Source organism: Coenobita brevimanus, chromosome 57, assembly GCF_032717465.1.
Source record: "Coenobita brevimanus isolate Jiangsu-jjx chromosome 57, ASM3271746v2, whole genome shotgun sequence".
Lineage (NCBI taxonomy): Eukaryota > Metazoa > Arthropoda > Malacostraca > Decapoda > Coenobitidae > Coenobita > Coenobita brevimanus.
In genome coordinates this window covers 61,122,583-61,141,259 of record NC_137010.1, presented here as the reverse complement: position 1 = coordinate 61,141,259, position 18,677 = coordinate 61,122,583, and the positions used below count along the sequence as shown (strand labels likewise).

Here is an 18,677-nt window from a genome sequence, read left to right as displayed (position 1 = left end):
CTTGCAGCTCCCCTTCGTCTTCACTTAACAACACAATATAATCTGCAAACAACAGTACAGGGAGTTTCCAAACTCTGCCCTTTCTCACTAACGGCGCTTCAACATCCACTGCCCTACCTTGTATCTCTTTTATAACCTCATCCATATGCAGATTGAACAACCATGGAGACATGACACATCCTTGTTTCAATCCAACCTTCAAATAGAAAAATTTACTCAGCTCACTATCCACACGCACTGCAGCCTTAGCACCTTCATACATACTCTTCACGGCATTCAACAACATCCCTAATATAGAAAATACAGAAAATCACAATATTCCTGTACTTGATTTTGATTCCCCTCAAATACCTCCTTTCAAGATTCACACAAGATACGTACAAGCTGTATTACAGGATCTCTCAGTAGACAAAGCTACTGGTCCAGATGAAATTCCTTCAATAGTACTTAAAAATTGCTCCTCAGTGTTGGCTGCTGTATTGGCAAAACTTTTCTGCTTATGCATCTGTACCTCAAGTTTTCCAGCCTCTTGGAAAGAAGCAAATATCCATCCTGTTCCTGAAAAGAGGCCACTTTTGATCCATCAAACTAGAGACCAGTTGCTATAACTTCCGTTCTCGGTAAAGTTTTTGAGACACTAATAAACGAACACATAGTCAAGCACCTAGATCAATAAATTAATCAATAATTAGCAATATGGATTTAGACAAGAACGTTCAACTGTAGATTCTGTGTTTTCTTACCCATCAGATTACCAAACAATAGACCAACAAGGTGAAACACACACAATAGCACGTGATTTTTCAAATGCATTTGACAGAGTATGGCACTGGGCCATATTGTCTGAGATGTCACACTAGGGTCTTTCATCACTGGTTCCTCTAATTTCTTCTTACCTTCATAACAGAAAAATACGGGTCACTGTTGATGGAATTTATTCCCAATTTCATTCCATAAATGCTGGCGTACCTCAGGGATCAGTTTTAGCCCCAACACTCCTTCTCATTCATATAAATGACCTCATTTCTGTCACTCACAACCCAATACACTCTTATGCTGATGACTAGACACTTCATAGTTCTTTCACATTTAGTACCTCCTTTACACAATCTGATATCATAAATTCCCAAACAAACACAGCAATTTCTCTGAACCAGGACCTTTCTACAATTAATCAACGGGGACAACACAAATCTGGTATCATTTAATGCTCAGATAACTAAATACATTAATTTTTCCAACAGAATGAATCCCTCAGACTCCCACATAATTTTAAATGATGTCAGTATTCCCATATCCACAACAATTGATATCCTAGGTGTTACCCTAAACACCAACATAAGCTGGACAGCTTATGTTAAATACTTTGCTAAAAATCCTTCTAAAAACTGGGACTTATGTACAGAGTTCGTGAGTTCTTCACTGACGAGCAGATGGCCAGAATATAAAAAAGTCATGTGCGTTCTCAGATCGAATACTGTTCACCACTGTGGAGTGGATATGGAGCGGTTGCATTGAGGCAGATGAACAAAATTCAAAATAAAGCCATTAGATTAATCAATAATCCTGCCATCACGCAACACCTTCCTCCATTATCAGTACGTAGAGATGTTGCTTCTTTAGCATTATTTTATCGATTTTTATACCGTAAGTGCTCTAACGAACTAGCTTCAATTGTGCCTTCCCTTCATATTTTCTCCCAAAATACTCGGGCAACTGGGAGCGCCCATGAACTTACACTCTCTCCCCCGCAATGCAGAACCTCTGCTTATCAAAACTCATTTATCCCCAGAACTACTCCTCTCTGGAATTCACTTCCTGGGAGTTGATTCCCACAAACATTTAATCCATTTTTATTTAAATCCAGTTGTTATAAATATTTTATGAATGGAGGATGCCTTTAGGCACATGGACTTGTTGTTTTTATTTCCTTTGTTTTTCCTTCCTCCATTCATTGTCTTCTTTAAAAAAAAAAAAATGCCCAGATTAACCCATCACATCGAGTGGGCTGAAGGATGTTGCCTGGATCTTAAACACTGAGAGTAATAATGCACTTAGAGAGAGAGAGAGAGAGGGAGAGAGAGAGAGAGAGAGAGAGAGCGGAGGGAGGGGAGGCCTGAAAGAGAAAAGCGTCAGGAAAAGATCACTGATTATGTTAATGCGTTCACTTTGTGTGTGTGTGTGTGTGTGTGTGTGTGTGTGTGTGTGTGTGTGTGTGTGTGTGTGTGTGTGTGTGTGTGTGAGAGAGAGAGAGAGAGAGAGAGAGAGAGAGAGAGTCATTAGGGACAATCAGTTCGAGTAGTTTCACCTAAAAACTACATCGTTAGTGTTGTTTAATGACTGTCTGTCTATACTGTATGTCTTTTCTTTACCTACCCACGTACTATTCTCTATATATATGTCATTATATCAGTCTATCTAGATACCCTTTTTCTGTGTAATATACTTTACACCTGTCTTGATCTGTTTGTACTGTATATCAATGTAGTCTCTGTTTAACGTATGTTTGTATGTCTATATACGTACGTTTCTAGTTAACTGTATGTTAATCTATTGCATATAACTTTTTTATCTCCACCAAAACAGATGGATGGAGGATATTGATTCATATGCGTCTGTTTGTTTACATTTCTCTAAAAGTTGTCAACAGATATCATTGAAATTTGCAGAGTAGGTGGACAGTGGGTCAAGGAACCGTTTATTAGATTTCAAGGTAGATCTGGATCCGGATGCAGGAATAAGTCATAAATTTCATTGGCGCTGGCAAAGTTATGGGCTCTCTGAGATTATTTAACAAGGCAGACTAAGACCGCAGAATTAAATGACTATGTGAGACCGTAAAAGCATTCGTCTGGTAATAATAAGAACTTACCGGTATAGCAGTAACTCATATATATTACTGACGTTCGCGGAGGTATGCGTTCTCTGAGTGTTTTCTAGTTAGTATGTCTCCCTCTGTATACATATTTTGCCCGCTTCTGTATATATCTATCAGTCTGCATATATCTATCTGTCTATCCATTCTGTTCCTCAGTCTACCTACCTTTTCATCTATCGATTTACCATCTATCTGTCGTTTGTTTAACGTCGAATACTGCAACGTTTGACCAAGGAAAAAAATATCTTCAGGCATTTGCACTCCATGTTCATTAAAGACACCCCCTCCCACGACACACCATCCTCCCTCATTTACTTCTCTCTCTCTCTCTCTCTCTCTCTCTCTCTCTCTCTCTCTCTCCGCTAAACTAGTCTCAACAACGCCGAGCAACAAAGTTAATACCTTGCTTTCATAACAAGCCATATGATGAGAGAATAAGAGAAACAGACCACCTTTCCCTGACAAAGCGCCAATGAAGAGGGAAGATAATCGAACTGATAACATACGCAAAACAGTTTTTTTCACCGCCCCAGACTTGTCAACACGTGAAAAATTGTCTCAAACTCAAGGGACGTATGTTTAGCATCGAAAAACGATAAATATTTCCTTACTAACGACGTGACGGAGGAGTGGAAATATGCTACCTAAATAATGTAAAGTATAACCATAAACACTTTCAAAAACAGACGACCATCAGCTGTCATCACTAGGCATATAATGAAGCCCCCCGGGACCTGACCTTTCCTGACCTGACCTAATATGCCAGGTGTGGGCGAAAGACCTCATCAATATACTGTAGCTACACAATCATCCCAGACCGTTCTCCTAATAGTGTTTTTCTGTGTGTGTGTGTGTGTGTGTGTGTGTGTGTGTGTGTGTGTGTGTGTGTGTGTGTGTGTGTGTGTGTGTGTGTGTTTGCAGTATTTATATAGTTGTAAACATAAGCGTGCGAATGGGCATGAATGGTAAATGTCTGATGTAGTTAAGCCAAGAATATTTCGAGAATGTCATGTTCAAGCACCATATTATACACAAGTAGAAAAATAAAAAGTTCATGGATGGCTCAAGTTCAACCATATTTTACCAGATTACAAATATATAAAAATTACATGCATACAGTAATCGGAACATGGAATGTAAGAGGTGCGAATGATGAGGTGAAAGAAAGAGAGATTGTCCAGGTGCTTGAGGGTGCAAGAGTTGATGTATGTGGAGTAACAGAAGCTAAATGGCGAGGTGAGAGGGTAAGAGAATGGGAGTGTGGATGGGGTATATGTGCAGGAGTAGGAGAGAATGAGAGGGCAAAAGAAGGAGTGTGTAGAGTTGTGAGTAAAAGATGGAAGAACATAAGACAGTATGGATCACTTGGGTCAAGGATTGTGTAGGTAAGATTGAAAGTTGGAATACAAATGTGGGCGTTTGTGTGCGTGTATGCGCCAACGCAAGATCGTGCAAGCAGAGTGAGAGAAGAGTTCTGGACAAATGTGGAAGTGTGCATGGAAAACTTTGGAAGGAATGAGAGTGTTTATGATCGGTAATATGAATGGTAAAGTAGGGAATGTGAAGGTGGATGGAATAGTTGGTGAGTGGGGTGTGCCTGCTGAGATAGATGAGAATGGCAGTGCGTTAGTGGACATTTGTGCTGGGAGGGGGTTGGTGATAGCCAATACCCTCTTCAGGCATAAAATGATTCACAGGTATACATGGCGAGTGATGAGAAGGGTGGGTGGTGAACTGAACGAAAGGAAGGCAATGATTGATTTTGTATGTGTGGATGAAAGGATGCGAAGATGTGTAATGGATGCAAGAGCATATAGAGGTTGGGGGAGTGGACTTTCTGACCATTACTTGGTGGTGGCCAGAATCAAGATCCAAATAAGATGGAGAAATAGAAGGGAAGGACGGGAGGAAGGAGTAGTTGCAAGGAGAGTGGAAAGGTTACAAGAGGATGAGAAAAAGGCAGAATATAAGAGAGAAGTGGAGGAACGATTGGGCAAATATGAATTGGAGCAGATGGGGGAAGTGGAAGGTGTGTGCAGGATATTCACAGAAGAAATATGTGCAGCATGTGATGTGGTGTGTGGGATGAAGAGAAGACGGAGGGGGGTGCAAGGAACAGTGTGGTGGAATGAAGAGGTGAGAGAGGCTGTGACACAAAAGAAGAAAGCATATAATGAATGGATGAGAAATAGGGGCGTGGAAGAAGCTGAGAGGCGAAAGAGAGAGTTATATGTAGAAAGAGAGAGGTGAAAATCTTAGTAAGAGAGAATAAGAAGAGAGTGGATGAGGAATTTCGAAGGAATTTGAGTGTAAAGTGGAGGGACTCTAAGAAAATGTTCTGGAAAGAGGTGGAGAGAGTAAGACAGGGTGGAAGTGAAGCTAGCAGGGGAGTGAAAGATAAAAATGGTAGATTACTAGTGGAGAAGGGAGAAAAAGTGAGCAGATGGAGAAAACACTTTAAGGAATTGTTGAACATACAGGATGGAAGTGAAGCGAGTATAAGTGGCTGGGGAATGGCTGGGAGGAGGAGGGAGGTGAGAAGACAGGAAGAAATCAGTAGGATAGAAGTTGTGGAAGCAATAAAGAAAGTTAATTTGGGGAAAGCCCCAGGAATTGATGGAGTGTGTGGTGAAATGTTGAAGCATGGGGGAGAGATAGTAGTAGAATGGATGTGGAAGATGTGTAGATTGGCCTGGGAGGAAGGTAGAGTCCCGGAGGATTGGAAGTCAGGTATAATTATTCCCTTGTAAAAAGGAAAAGGGGAAAAAGAAGTGTGTGGTAATCATAGGAGCATTTGTCTTCTTAGTATAATAGGAAAAGTGTATGGTGGGATACTTATTGACAGAGTTAGGGAAATACCAGAGGAATTAGTTGGAGAAGAAGAGGGAGGCTTTAGGAAGGGAAAAGGATGTGTAGATCAGATATTCATTCATAGATCTTTAGTGGAAAAGTTTCTAGAGAAGGGAAAGAAGTTGTATGCAGCTTTCATGAATTTGGAGAAAGCATATGACAGGGTGGATAGACAAGGATTGTGGAAAGTATTAAGAATATATGGAGTAGATGGGAAGTTATTAAATGCTGTGAAGAGTATGTATGATGGTACTAAGGCTGCAGTGCATGTCAATGGTGAACTGAGTGAATTTTTCTCTTTGAAGGTTGAGTTGAAACAGGGATGTGTCATGTCTCCATGGTTGTTCTATCTGTATATGGATGGAGTAATAAAAGAGGTACAAGGTAGGGTAGTGGATGTTGGAGTGGCCCTGGTGAGAGAGGGAAGTGTTTGGAAACTCCCTGTACTGTTGTTTGCAGATGATACTGTGTTGTTGAATGAAGACGAAAGGGAGCTGCAAGGCTTGGTGGATGAGCTTGGGAGAGTGTGTAAGAAACGGAATCTAAAGGTGAATGTAGGGAAGAGTAAAGTGATGGTCTTTGAGAGAGGTGAAGTCAGTGAATGTACAGCGAGACTGGATGGTGAGGAATTGGAAAATGTGAGTACGTTTAAGTACTTGGGTAGTGTGACGAGTCAAGATGGAGGTTTGGAGGGTGATGTGCTTGAAAGGGTACAGTAGGGAAGAAAGGTTGCTGGTTCCTTGAAAGCAGTAATAAGAAACGGGGAAGTGAGCATGGAAGTGAAAAAGTTACTACATGACAGTACTGTGATGCCAACTCTAACGTATGGAAGTGAAGCTTGGACCTTGTTGGAAGGGCACAAGTCAAGAGTGACAGCAGTGGAAATGAGTTATTTAAAAGGAGCCTGTGGAGTCACATGGAGAGACAGGCTGACAAATGTGGATATAAAGGAGCGTTGCGATGTGGATGTGGATGTGATAGGAAGCGTTCAGAGGAATACACTGAGGTGGTTTGGCCATGTGGAGAGGATGGAGGGTGAAAGACTGACGAAGAGAGTGTATATGAGTGAGGTGGAGGAGGGGAGAGGGAGGGGGAGGCCGAGGATGAGGTGAAGGGATGGGGTGGAGAGGTATATGAGAGAGGGGGATGTGAGTTGGGAGCAGGGCAGTGAAATGGTGGGGGACAGGGCGAAGTGGAGGCGATTTGTTTGTGGCCACCCCGAACGGGATTAAGGCGTCTGGCAATAGAAAGATAGACAGATAGAAGTTTGTTATGCCCGTATTACTGCATGCTAATTTTTTTTTTTTTTTTCTATTTGCATTCTGACACTGCATTCTGCCAATCCTGTGAAATTTCCTTCCGGGTTTTCATTCCTGCAAGGCGTTACTTTTCACTTGTTTTTCCAGTACGGGATGTGCAGGAGGGTTTGGAGGGTGGGGAGAGAGCCTTCTGATGTACTAGCCTTCTCTTTAATTTTTGTGACTAAGTTTAATATGCAGCATTAAAGCTGTGTGGTCTCTCTCTCTCTCTCTCTCTCTCTCTCTCTCTCTCTCTCACTCACTGACATCACAGTATAGTTCACCCACTTTAAATTGACGGAAATTTTTCTCTCTTTTGCTGCGTATTCCCCGTCACTCAATGGCAGAAAAGGACAGTGCTATGGCTCCCACTCTCTTTCCAAAGCGGTTCTTCGTGACTAGTGCTATGTTCTAGTTTTAATATCCTACAACAGCTCAGTAGCAGAATGAGACAGTACTACTACTCTTCATCCTTACTAATGCACTTCATCGTGACAAGCAATGTACTCTATTACTAATCTCCCTTTACATCTCATATAGCACTTCTCCTTGACTACCACCAAATTCCAGTGTAAATCTCTTGTTACAGCTCAGCATTCGGGATAAACAGACAACAATGTTAGGCCAAGTTAACCCCTCCAGGCACGATGAAGTATCTATATTCTGTTCACGCTACTTCCAGGCGATTTTATTTACTTTCATAGCGTGATCCCGTAACAAAAGAGATAATGGAGACTACAACTAACTCCCCCGGCTCGAAAAACGATATAAAAATAGAATAAAAGGCAAAACTATAGCAGAAAACTACGCCATCGGACTTTGGGGGTTCAAGTAGACAGAGTAGCCTACAACTTATTCCTCCCGACAGATTCCTTAATTACTAGCGAACATTTTCTCCTCTTGACGCCCTTCCCTCTGACTCCTTCCCTACCCCCTCAATCCCCCCTTACTCTCCTTTCCCCCTCCTTTTCCAGCCCACTTTCTTCCTTTACGATACCTCTCCTTCCCCCCACCCCCTCCATTCCCCCACCCCCTCCATTCCAAACCCCATCCTTTCCCATCCCTACTCTCCCCCTTATATTCTTCTTTTCCCCACCCCATTTCCCCTACTCCTTTCCTTTCCCCTACCTGCTCCCTTCCTCTACCTCCCTCCCTTGCTGTATCCTCTCTTTTCCTTTGACATTTCCCATACGTCCCTCCTTTCCCTCAACCCCTACGTTCCTCCACCCCCTCCCTTCCTCTGACGTCTCGCCTACCCCCACTCTGACATCCCTCCTCAGTGACATCAGCCTCTATGACGCGCCTGAAGCTTAATCAGCGAGAAGGACTGACAGTTGCTAATGATCATCGGGCCTCCTGCTCCCTCCCTCCCCCCACAGACTGCCTCACCCCCTCCCACCCCACCCTCTCCATTCCCTGTCCCTCCTCACCCCAGTCCTTACCCCCTCCCATTAAACCCAACCTCAATTTTACCCTACCCATCCCATCCCCCATCCCAAACCACCTCTTCATATATCCCTATCCACGTCTTACCCCAACCCATCGCATCACTTACCCCCTCCAACTCCATCCAACCCCTTCCTTAACCCTTCCTAACTCCATCCTACCCATGCTTTACCCATTCCATATCTACCCAAGGCTAACACTACACCAACCCATCCCTTACTCCCTCCAACGCCATCCCAACCTATTTTTTAACCTCTTCTCGCATCATACTAACCCCCCCCATTACCCCATCCCTTCCTGGTTCCCCTGCACTTCACCACCCTTACCCACCCCCACCTCACCCTACCAACCCTACCTATCCCTTACCGCATACCACCCCATCCCTCCTCACCCACACCGCACCCTACCCACCTCTTACCCCACCCCACCTCATCCCTTGCCTCTCATTTCATCCCATCCAATTACTTATCCACTCCAGTCTCACCCCACCCCACCCTCCCCTCATCCCCCCCCTCGCTCCATCCCTTCCTGGCTTTCCATCTCTCTGGCTTGGGGGAGTCGGTGGTGCATTAGTTAGCATCTTCAGCCTGCAAGTTAGAGAAACCAAGTTCGATTTTCGGGCCAGTCAGACTGGTGGACAAATTTTTACCCCCTCATCCCTATTCATTCAACAGTATAATTATTGGGGACCTGGACATTACATCGACGCTGGAAATCGTATTCTTGGGGAAGATTAGGACTTAGCAAAGGCCACCCTCGTGCAAGAAGGCTAGGATTGTATAATTTAAGCCATCTCCTTGGGTCTCTATTCTTCTGTGGCGTCTATCTCTCGGTTTACTGTCCTCTCTGATGGTGGTGGTGGTGGTGGTGGTGGTGGTGGTGGTGATGGTGACGATGGTGGTGGTGGTGATGGTGGTGGTGGTGGTGATGGAGGTGGTGGTGGCAGTGTTCCTAAGCTGACTTTGGTTTGCCGCCGACTCCACACAGGCATTATTTTCTTACTGCTGCCTGCATTTTCCACGCAACACTTGGCATGCGAATGGCCAAATGATGCTACAGTATTGTGACACTTCCCATGTGATCACTTATTAGTAAAATATAGTAAAGACGAATAATGAACTAAATCGAGTCGCCAAGGCACCTCGGCTCGCCTCTGAGTGAGTACACCTGCCACATATTGGTACAATTTCATGTATAAACCATGAATATCCTCTTCTCACTGTCTCTACGGCTATAATGCTCTTATTAAGGTGCTTTAAATGTGTTATGCAATGCAGGTTACAGGTTGGGAATCTCTTGACCCGGTGAGAGAGTGTTTTGTGAGCTGGTGAAGTTAATATGGTAGGAGATGGACGAAGGCTGACAAGCCAGTCAAGTAATTTACCATATATGAGGAAAGACAGGTGTTTTTACAATAAGTAATGGTACTGTCAATAAAGATGTGTTCTAGTTCTGTATATGACATTGGAAACTTTTTCATTTTGTATTGCTGTATGTATTTCTGGAGATGACTTGAAAGATATACCCGGTATGACATGTATGCTACGAAATTTAGCTAAAACTATATTAATAATTAATTTTGCCCTTCATATATCAGCTTCTTTTTTCTTATGCAACCATGACCGAAAATTCTACTGTCAATAATGATATTTGTGTTGAGATTTACATATCAGTTGCCAGGCACAGTAGCTGTGGCATGGGTTTGATGCCTGCCATATTCAACACTATAAACAATGTTTTAGTGGACGCCCAGGTAACGGAAGTAAAGGTAACAGTGATTCTTGGGGTCAAAATTATAAGTTAGGTTGGCTTAGGTGTGCTTAGATTAGGCTAGATTAGTTTAGGTTATGTTATGTGGGTTCGATCTAGGCACAAACGTAACTTTTCACGGTAGATCAAGTGACCGACATAACAGGAAATTTAAGGCTGATAATTGGAGTTAAATTAGACAGGGTGTTTAGGCTAGATTAGATCAGGTTAAGTAGGTTGATTCTACTTCCAAACTGACCTTTAGTGGTAGCCCAGGTGACGGAGGTAACAGGCAGCTCGAAGGTGATGGTCGGGGTGAGAATGGAGGTGCCCTTGTGGTTGCCAGCCTTAACAGCCACCTCATACGTGGTGCCCTCAGTAAGGCCGTCTATGCTCAACTGGGTCATGGCTGTGTCGTTCTTCATGGCCGAGCGCTGACCCTTAGCACGCCAGAATACTCTACGAGGGGAGGGAAAAAAGGGAGGTTAAGGGATTACATAGGCTGTCTGTCTGTCTGTCTCTCTCTCTGTCTCTCTCTCTCTCTCTCTGTCTCTCTCTCTCTCTCTCTCTCTCTCTCTCTCTCACACACACACACACACACACACACACACACACACACACACACACACACACACACACACACACACTGCCAAGCGCTGTTCTTTGCCACAAGGGAAAACTCTAGGTATGGAGAACAAGAGATAAGATAGTGGAATACATGCATTCTCTCTCTCTCTCTCTCTCTCTCTCTCTCTCACACACACACACACACACACGGCCAAGCGCTAATCTTTGCCACATGAGAACACTCTAGGGATAGAGCACAAGAGATAGGATGGTGGAATACATGCATTCTCTCTCTCTCTCTCTCTCTCTTACCTATAGAGCTGCACGGTATCTGGATTCTTGGTAGGAGGCTGCCAGGAGACCAAGGCAGCAGTGGGACCTTGACTGGTGACTGTTAACTGGAGAGGTGGCCCGGGCAGGTATTCTGTGGGAGTGAGGAGAAGGGAATATTGTGAGACATAGATAGACAGATAGGTAGATAGACAGTGTGTGTGTGTGTGTGTGTGTGTGTGTGTGTGTGTGTGTGTGTGTGTGTGTGTGTGTGTGTGTGTGTGTGAGAGAGAGAGAGAGAGAGAGAGAGCGAGGCAGACCTGGACTAAATGAAGAGCTGGAACTTAATCATCCAGGACAAGGCTGATTGCTGGAAGATGGCTTAGGAAGGATGGAAGGATTGCAAGGCAGGCAGTGCACGTGAAATTAATCATAAGAAGAAGACGAAGAAGAATGATGATGATGATGATGATGATGATGATGATGATGATGATGATGATGATGATACAATAATACGACATCTGCGAGGAAATGGGTGACTGTTCCTGATGCATGCTTTTTGTATTTGAATAGATTACATGTCTTTGCTTGTATTTTTAACTCACAAGGAAAGTCACAGAAAAAACAGGCTACAAGTCAGGTTCGCTTTGAGCTTGCCTTATATAACAACGGGTTCCAAGACGAAATGAAGAAGTGCCTTTACTGGGATGGGTGTTTTGGCGTTCTATGGTTCGGTGTGTGTGTGTGTGTGTGTGTGTGGTAATTAGGAAACGCTTTTTTCACGTTTCGGAGCTCTAATGTCATTTTAATGGCGTAATATGGGATTATGAGTGAGATGTCTCGAGATACCAGGTCCACGTTCATGCATAATAATTTTCAGGCAGATCAACCCAGAAACAGTCGTGGTTCATGCAAAAAAATACTGATATGAAGAATGAAAACAAATACTGTCCCTTCAGGGCAGTGTAATTACTAATACGAATACCACTTCTCCTGACATTCACCTTGGTCTCAAGTGATGGAATTTATAGCATAACTATTCGGCCACGCGAGCACAGCGCCAAAATTTAGTTGCAGTATCTCGAAAACTACTGAAATTACAACGTACCTATACACATTGTTGGAAAACTTAGGAAAAACAACAGGTGTTACTTGAGTGATATTTTTCACATATCGCCACGGTCTGCTGCAAAAAGTCAAATAACACCGGATTAAGCACAAACTGAACTGGCTTGGAAGTTAGTAAAGCAAGAGCAGCCCTATGTGCATCCCTCGAAAAACTGTGGACATATAGTAGGTGTTACTGACCAAGTTTTCCAGAAAAAAATTCAAACTGTGTATTAATACTCTGCATGTGGGATGACATATTTCTCTTAGCTAAAAGAACATCATCAGCATGCTTGCTCGCTCAAACACGTGCCACCATTCAGAGTGTTGATGCCTGTAACTTAATACTACGGATAATATTAATCTATTTACTGTAATTTTCAATTATCTTTACCCAATTGGAATCGTATTATGAAAGGTAAAACATATCTTCATCATTCAGCCTGTTTGCCCCAAGTAGGCCAGCGCCCGTGGCTGCCTACCATGTAACTAAACCACTGTTAAGTATTATTTAAATAACTTTACTCATTCACCTCTAGATGATTACTACTACAACTACTACTACTACTAAAACTACTAATGATGTAAGATACCTACCTTGTCCTTCATTAAAGCACGATATGATGGCAGGCGCCCACTGTAGCTGACACAGGTGAAGGTGCGGCACTGGCTCCCCGCGGCACCAGTCAAGGCAGGCCCGTGGCACCTTGTTCTGACTGCAGCAGCTTCTATGATCCGATCCATCTGTGCAGGCAACAAGTAAGTACCAGGTGAGATTAAACTGTTCGAATAATGTTCTCATCAATATAAAAAGCTCCAAGTGATCAGCCACGACAATACTTCGTTACCAAGGGCCATGAACTTAAAAATTATATATAGCACAGAATGAAATACAAGACCCTACTTTTGACGCACATTTACTGAACACCTGTGGCCATTAGGTATCGTCAGCCTGCACTCCACAGTACAAAATGCTGTTAGCAACGACACAGGGGACTTAACGTGTTCCCTCTTCAACACGTGCTCAGAAACCATCATCAGCAACTGGGAGCTTTGTTACCACTGATCACCAGACAACACGATACCACACGCCAGCGCACCACAGCAAGGGACACAGTAAGGTTCAGCAAGGCGTCCCACAGGTCTACCAAGGGATCATTTTCTATTCTAACTGCACCAGTCCCTATATTCTCATCCAATAGTACCCAAAACAAGAAGACATTGTAAAGAGTGATCATCCAAGTCTCTAGGGAAAACAACTGGACATACACTGGTATATATCTTTCTTTCCTGCAGTATTTCACTTTCGCATCGGCAATTATACAACTTGTACACTGATTGTTGCTGATACAAGCTTCAGTCCACTATGCTGTCCCCTTGTGCAGTCCAAACTCTCTCTCTCTCTCTCTCTCTCTCTCTCTCTCACACCCACCTGCGGCACACTTCATCAAGCTGCCGAAGTCTGGAATACACTCCTTGCGGTTCATGACGGAATCGAAGTTTAGCTCGTCAAAGGCACAGGCATCCATACACACGTCACTGATGTTGCTTTGCCGACAACACTCACTCACGTCAACGTTCAGCTTCACGGGCTTGCTGATTTGGACCTGTGAGAGAGAGACAGAGATAGATAGATAGATAGATAGATAGATAGATAGATAGAGAGAGAGAGAGAGAGAGATAATTAATCAAAGTAAACCGGTTAAGACATTTCAACAAACTTGGATTAATAATAATTAATTACTCGAACAATAAATATAGTGTTTAACAAGCTGACTGGCATCAACTAAGGAAAATAAAAGGGATATTTGGCTCTAGTAACTCTTAACCATATAGGCTTTTCCTTAATATGAACAGAATCGACTAATGTAGACTGCCTAGAAGAAAATACCTTACTCTTCCTTGACGGTGTGGGTGTGCATGACCCCCTAGCGTCTACCCTCCCTACTCCAGTCTACTCCACCTCACCCTACTCTACCCTACCCTACCCCATCAAACCAACCCCATCTCACCCTCTCCTCCGCCCTGCCCTACCCTCCCCCACCCAACCCTACCCTGCCCTATCTTACCCTCCCCTACACCATCCCACTCCTATCCACTCCACCCTCCCAGGCCCTCTTCTACCCTCCCATACACCATTCCACCCCTTCCCACCGGAATCCTATTCCATTCTACCCAACTCAACCCTTCCCTACCCTACCCTGCTCTACTCTACTCTACCCTACCCTACACTTCCCTACCCAGCCCAACCCAACCCTACCCTACCTTACCCAGCCCTACCCTACTCTACCCTATCCTACCCTACCCTACCCTACCCTACTCTACCCTACCAAACCCTACTCTACCCTGCCCTATCCTATCCTATCCTACCCTACTCTACCCTACCCTAACCTACCCTACCCTACCCTACCCTACCCAGCGCAACTCAACCCAATCCTACCCTACCCTGCCTATCAGCCCAACTTTAGGCAACCTGCCCTATCATATTTTACCCTCCCCTCCCCTCCCCTACTCTACCCTTCCCTACCTTTATGGTGTGGGTGTACATGCCGAATGCGTTGCGGGCGTGGCAGTAGTACAGATCCTCGCCTTCTCTCACAGACTTTATGACAAGCTGCATCAGGTACTGGCCAGAACCCTGCAAAAAGACACCGAGAGTCAATTACAGTTTTTTGGTGAGTTCGGATTCATGCCAGGAAAAGGAACAACAGATCCAATATTGGCAGACTGTGAAGCCAATGCCCAGAGTCGAACACATAAAAAAAATCCAGGAATAATTGGGAGAGAAAGTTGCATATGATTTTTGTCAACTTGGAAATAGCGTATGATACTGTGCCAAGGCAGGAAGCATGGAGAAGTATGAGGGAGAAGGGTGTTTCAGAAAAGTATGTACGACCTGGTTAACGATATGTATGACCGGGTAAGAACTAGGGTCAGAAGTAGTGTTGGTGTGACAGGGAAGTTTACAGTATAAGTTGGGCTGCATCAGGGATCCTCGTTGAGTCCCTGTATCTCCTGTTTGTTAATGGATATTTTGGGGACAGGCATCACTGAAGAGGCTCCATGGGTTATGTTGTTTGCAGATGATACTGTGCTGACAGATACCACCAGTGAGGGAGTAGCACGGACCTTCGTGGGTGAATGGAGGATAAAGGACTTAAAATTAGTAGGAGAAAGACGGAATATATGTTTTAATGGCAAAAAAAGAACAGGGAGATGTGAATTTGCTGGGAGAAAAGTTGAACAGAGTTGAGACATTAATGTATTTGGCCTCTATTCTAACAACTGACGGCGGACTGGATGCAAAAATTAACCACTGGATACAGGCAGGATGGAGAAACTGGAGGGATATGTCAGGAGTGTTATGTGATGGAAAAATCAGTGCAAGAGTGAAAGGAAAAGTATATAAAACGGTGGTAAGGCCCGCAATAGTATACGATTCGGAAACTTGGCCCATAAAGAAGTCTCAGGAGAGAAAGCTGGAGGTGGCTGAGACGCAGATGCTGAGATGGATGAGCGGGGTCACGATAATGGATAAGATCAGGAATGAGGGACTTAGGGGAACGATTAAGATCGTGGGCATCTCAAAGAAGGTGCAGGATACGCGACTACAATGGTGTGGACATGTAATGAGAATGAATGAGGACTATGTGGGTAGAAGAGTGATGGGCAAGGAAGTGCAGGGTAGACGGAGAAGGGGTCGACCGAGGAGACGGTGGATGAACTGTATACATCGAGATATGAGGGAGAAGAATATAGCAGGGGATGCATTTGGCCACAGAGCAAAATGGAGACGACAAGTCAGAAACAGTGACCCCGTATAAACATGGGCAAAACTGTGGAAAAAGAAGAAGAAAAACAAGAGGAGGAAGAAGAAGAAGGAGAGAGAGAGAGAGAGAGAGAGAGAGAGGACGTACTGATGCTCAACCTCCTCATGTACCGACCAGAACCCTGTAAATTGAAACAATGAGCAAATAACAGACAGACAGATAGACATATAGATAAGTAGATATCTATAATAAGCAGACAGACAAACGGAACGACAGAGCTTGAGCAGAAAAAAGCAGACGAATCGTAAAAGCTCCATGATAAGGCAGAAGGTGAGTGACGTACTGCATGACAATAAGGTAGAATAGCATTGTTTATACGGTAGGAAATAATATGAGTCTTGCACTGGAGCCTACTGACAACACAAGAAAGACAAGGAAATTTAGCTGTTCAGTTCCTCCCTTAGACTACAACCCGTACAAAACTGCGTACATCCGGGTCCCTAATTGTACTGCGAGGGAAACAATGTACACTTACACTACACTAGTTTCACCGGACCGAAAATCGATCTCTGACTCTTTCACTCACGACCTGGACGAGCTAACCAATACACAAGGGAATGCTCAAGAACGAGGGAAAATTATGGACTGTGTGTGGCGGAAAACGATAAAGAAAGGGAAAACTTAGGAGAAGATGCTGAGGTGAATATAAAGTCACAGAGGCAGGATATATTTTGTTTCATATTCGCATTTACCCTCCAATCTGTGTGTGTGTGTGTGTGTGTGTGTGTGTGTGTGTGTGTGTGTGTGTGTGTGTGTGTGTGTGTGTGTGTGTGTGTGTGTGTGTGTGTGTGTGTGTCTATATGTCTGCCAGTGTGTGTATGTCCTTCTATGTCTGTCTGTCTGTCTGTCTGTCTGTCTGTCTCTCTCTCTCTCTCTCTCTCTCTCTCTCTCTCTCTCTCTCTCATCTTATTGCCTTTTCCTGACACTTTCCTTCCCCTGCCTCTCCTGCTGCCATTAACTGTTTCCGACTCTCTCTCTCTCTCTCTCTCTCTCTCTCTCTCTCTCTCTCTCTCTCTCTCTCACTCTCTCACTCTGCCAAAGATAATCATGTAACAGCTAATGAGGACTTGGTCTACTGGAAGCTGATGACAAGAGCTACATAACTAGGATGTGAGAGAGAGAGAGAGAGAGAGAGAGAGAGAGAGAGACAGACAGACAGACAGACACACACACACACACACACACACACACACACACACACACACAGAAAGAGAGAGAGACAGAGAGAGACAACACACACACACACACACACACACACACACACACACACACACACACACAGCGAGAGAGAGAGAGAGAGAGAGAAGACAGAGCAACACACACACACACACACACACACACACACACACACACACACACACACACACACAGCGAGAGAGAGAGAGAGAGAGAGAGAGAGAGAGAGAGAGAGTCACAAAAATCTCAGGTAACAAGGTAATCCCCAAATGAGTCCAGGTGAACTCAAAGAAATTACTTCGCCTGGAACGCTAAAGTTTCAAGTAATCTTGTCTCGCTGGGAAGAAAGAAAAATAAAAATCCTTTGACATAATGTGGAGTTGTTGCTGTGTCTCCCGGCTCATCTGAAACGTGAACCCAGTGGACTGCAGGCTGAAGTTCCCCTCCTGCAAGTCACTATCCTCTTTTGGGGGGATAGGGAAGTTGTTGAGGGACGTTTGTGTAACCAGACAGTGGAATCACCTAGTTACATACGTGCCATCACATGAAGGCATCCCTCTTTATCGCCATACTGTGGAATGAGACAGCCTGCTGGGGAAATGGTGGAGGAGAGCATGTTTGGTTGGTACAGTCAACAGACAGGGAATGAATGCAAATAAGATGGTGAAAAGGTATATCTCAGAGGGTTTGAGGGAAGGAGGAGGTGAAGAAGAAAAAGGAGGTGAATGAGTTAAGTACAAATAAATGAACGCGTGAATAAGCTAGGTTTGGAAGGTGAAGAAGAAAATGAACTGACAGAAGACAGGAATGAATAAATGACGTGTGTGCAGAGGTACAGTAGCCCCAAGAAGTGATGGCAGAGTTCCAGAGTGCTTCTTCGGTCACTGCACTGATATACATTCGGGGAAAACTTGGTGAATATATGGCAAAACTTCTGTGCCTCCATTACATCATATAAAATAAAATATATATTATATCACACCAAGAATTACGTAAAATGAATAACATGGGGTAGTGATATATTAGAAGTTAACACTCAGAAAATTATGTCTCCAGATTTGAACTAATGTGTAAGGTATTAATCCGCGCACGGAGCGCAGCGTAACCCCCTTTCCTGATGTATTTTTTTCCTAGGATTTAAAATACAGAATGCTCTAGTTTCGAAGACCAGTTCAGGAAAACTCTTGTGACTGCAATACACCACCTTATTTTCAACTGCTGTGGTGATGATACAGCAACAACAAGGATGCCGCAACAATTAAGTTTATCTTAGTAATGATACCCTACCTGCGGTAACAGAAAGATCAATCTGCTTTTTATTCCATGTCTTCCCCTCGCTTATAGCTACTTTATTCCTAACGATGCAAAATTATTTTAAGCTGTAAGAAGATATGACAGGTTTTACCCTTTTCTCATACACTAGGCAATGAAGAGGCCGAAAGCATGAGCTTATACTCTTGCAATGCAAAAGCACATACTTTTTGCTCTATCTCTAGTATCCTTCTT

General features: G+C 43.8%; 1 protein-coding gene across 1 annotated transcript in view; it reads right to left on the bottom strand.

The window, feature by feature from the left end:
- Positions 1-18,677, bottom strand: part of LOC145402055 (Ig-like and fibronectin type-III domain-containing protein 1) — a 512,409-nt gene that overhangs the window by 6,352 nt on the left and 487,380 nt on the right. The window contains exons 21-25 of the mRNA XM_080274151.1: positions 14,693-14,803; positions 13,598-13,772; positions 12,763-12,909; positions 11,101-11,212; positions 10,481-10,680 (exon numbers count right to left, since the gene is read on the bottom strand). Of these exons, the coding sequence (XP_080130277.1) occupies positions 10,481-10,680; positions 11,101-11,212; positions 12,763-12,909; positions 13,598-13,772; positions 14,693-14,803 (745 nt within the window). The remainder of the gene's footprint in view (positions 1-10,480; positions 10,681-11,100; positions 11,213-12,762; positions 12,910-13,597; positions 13,773-14,692; positions 14,804-18,677) is intronic.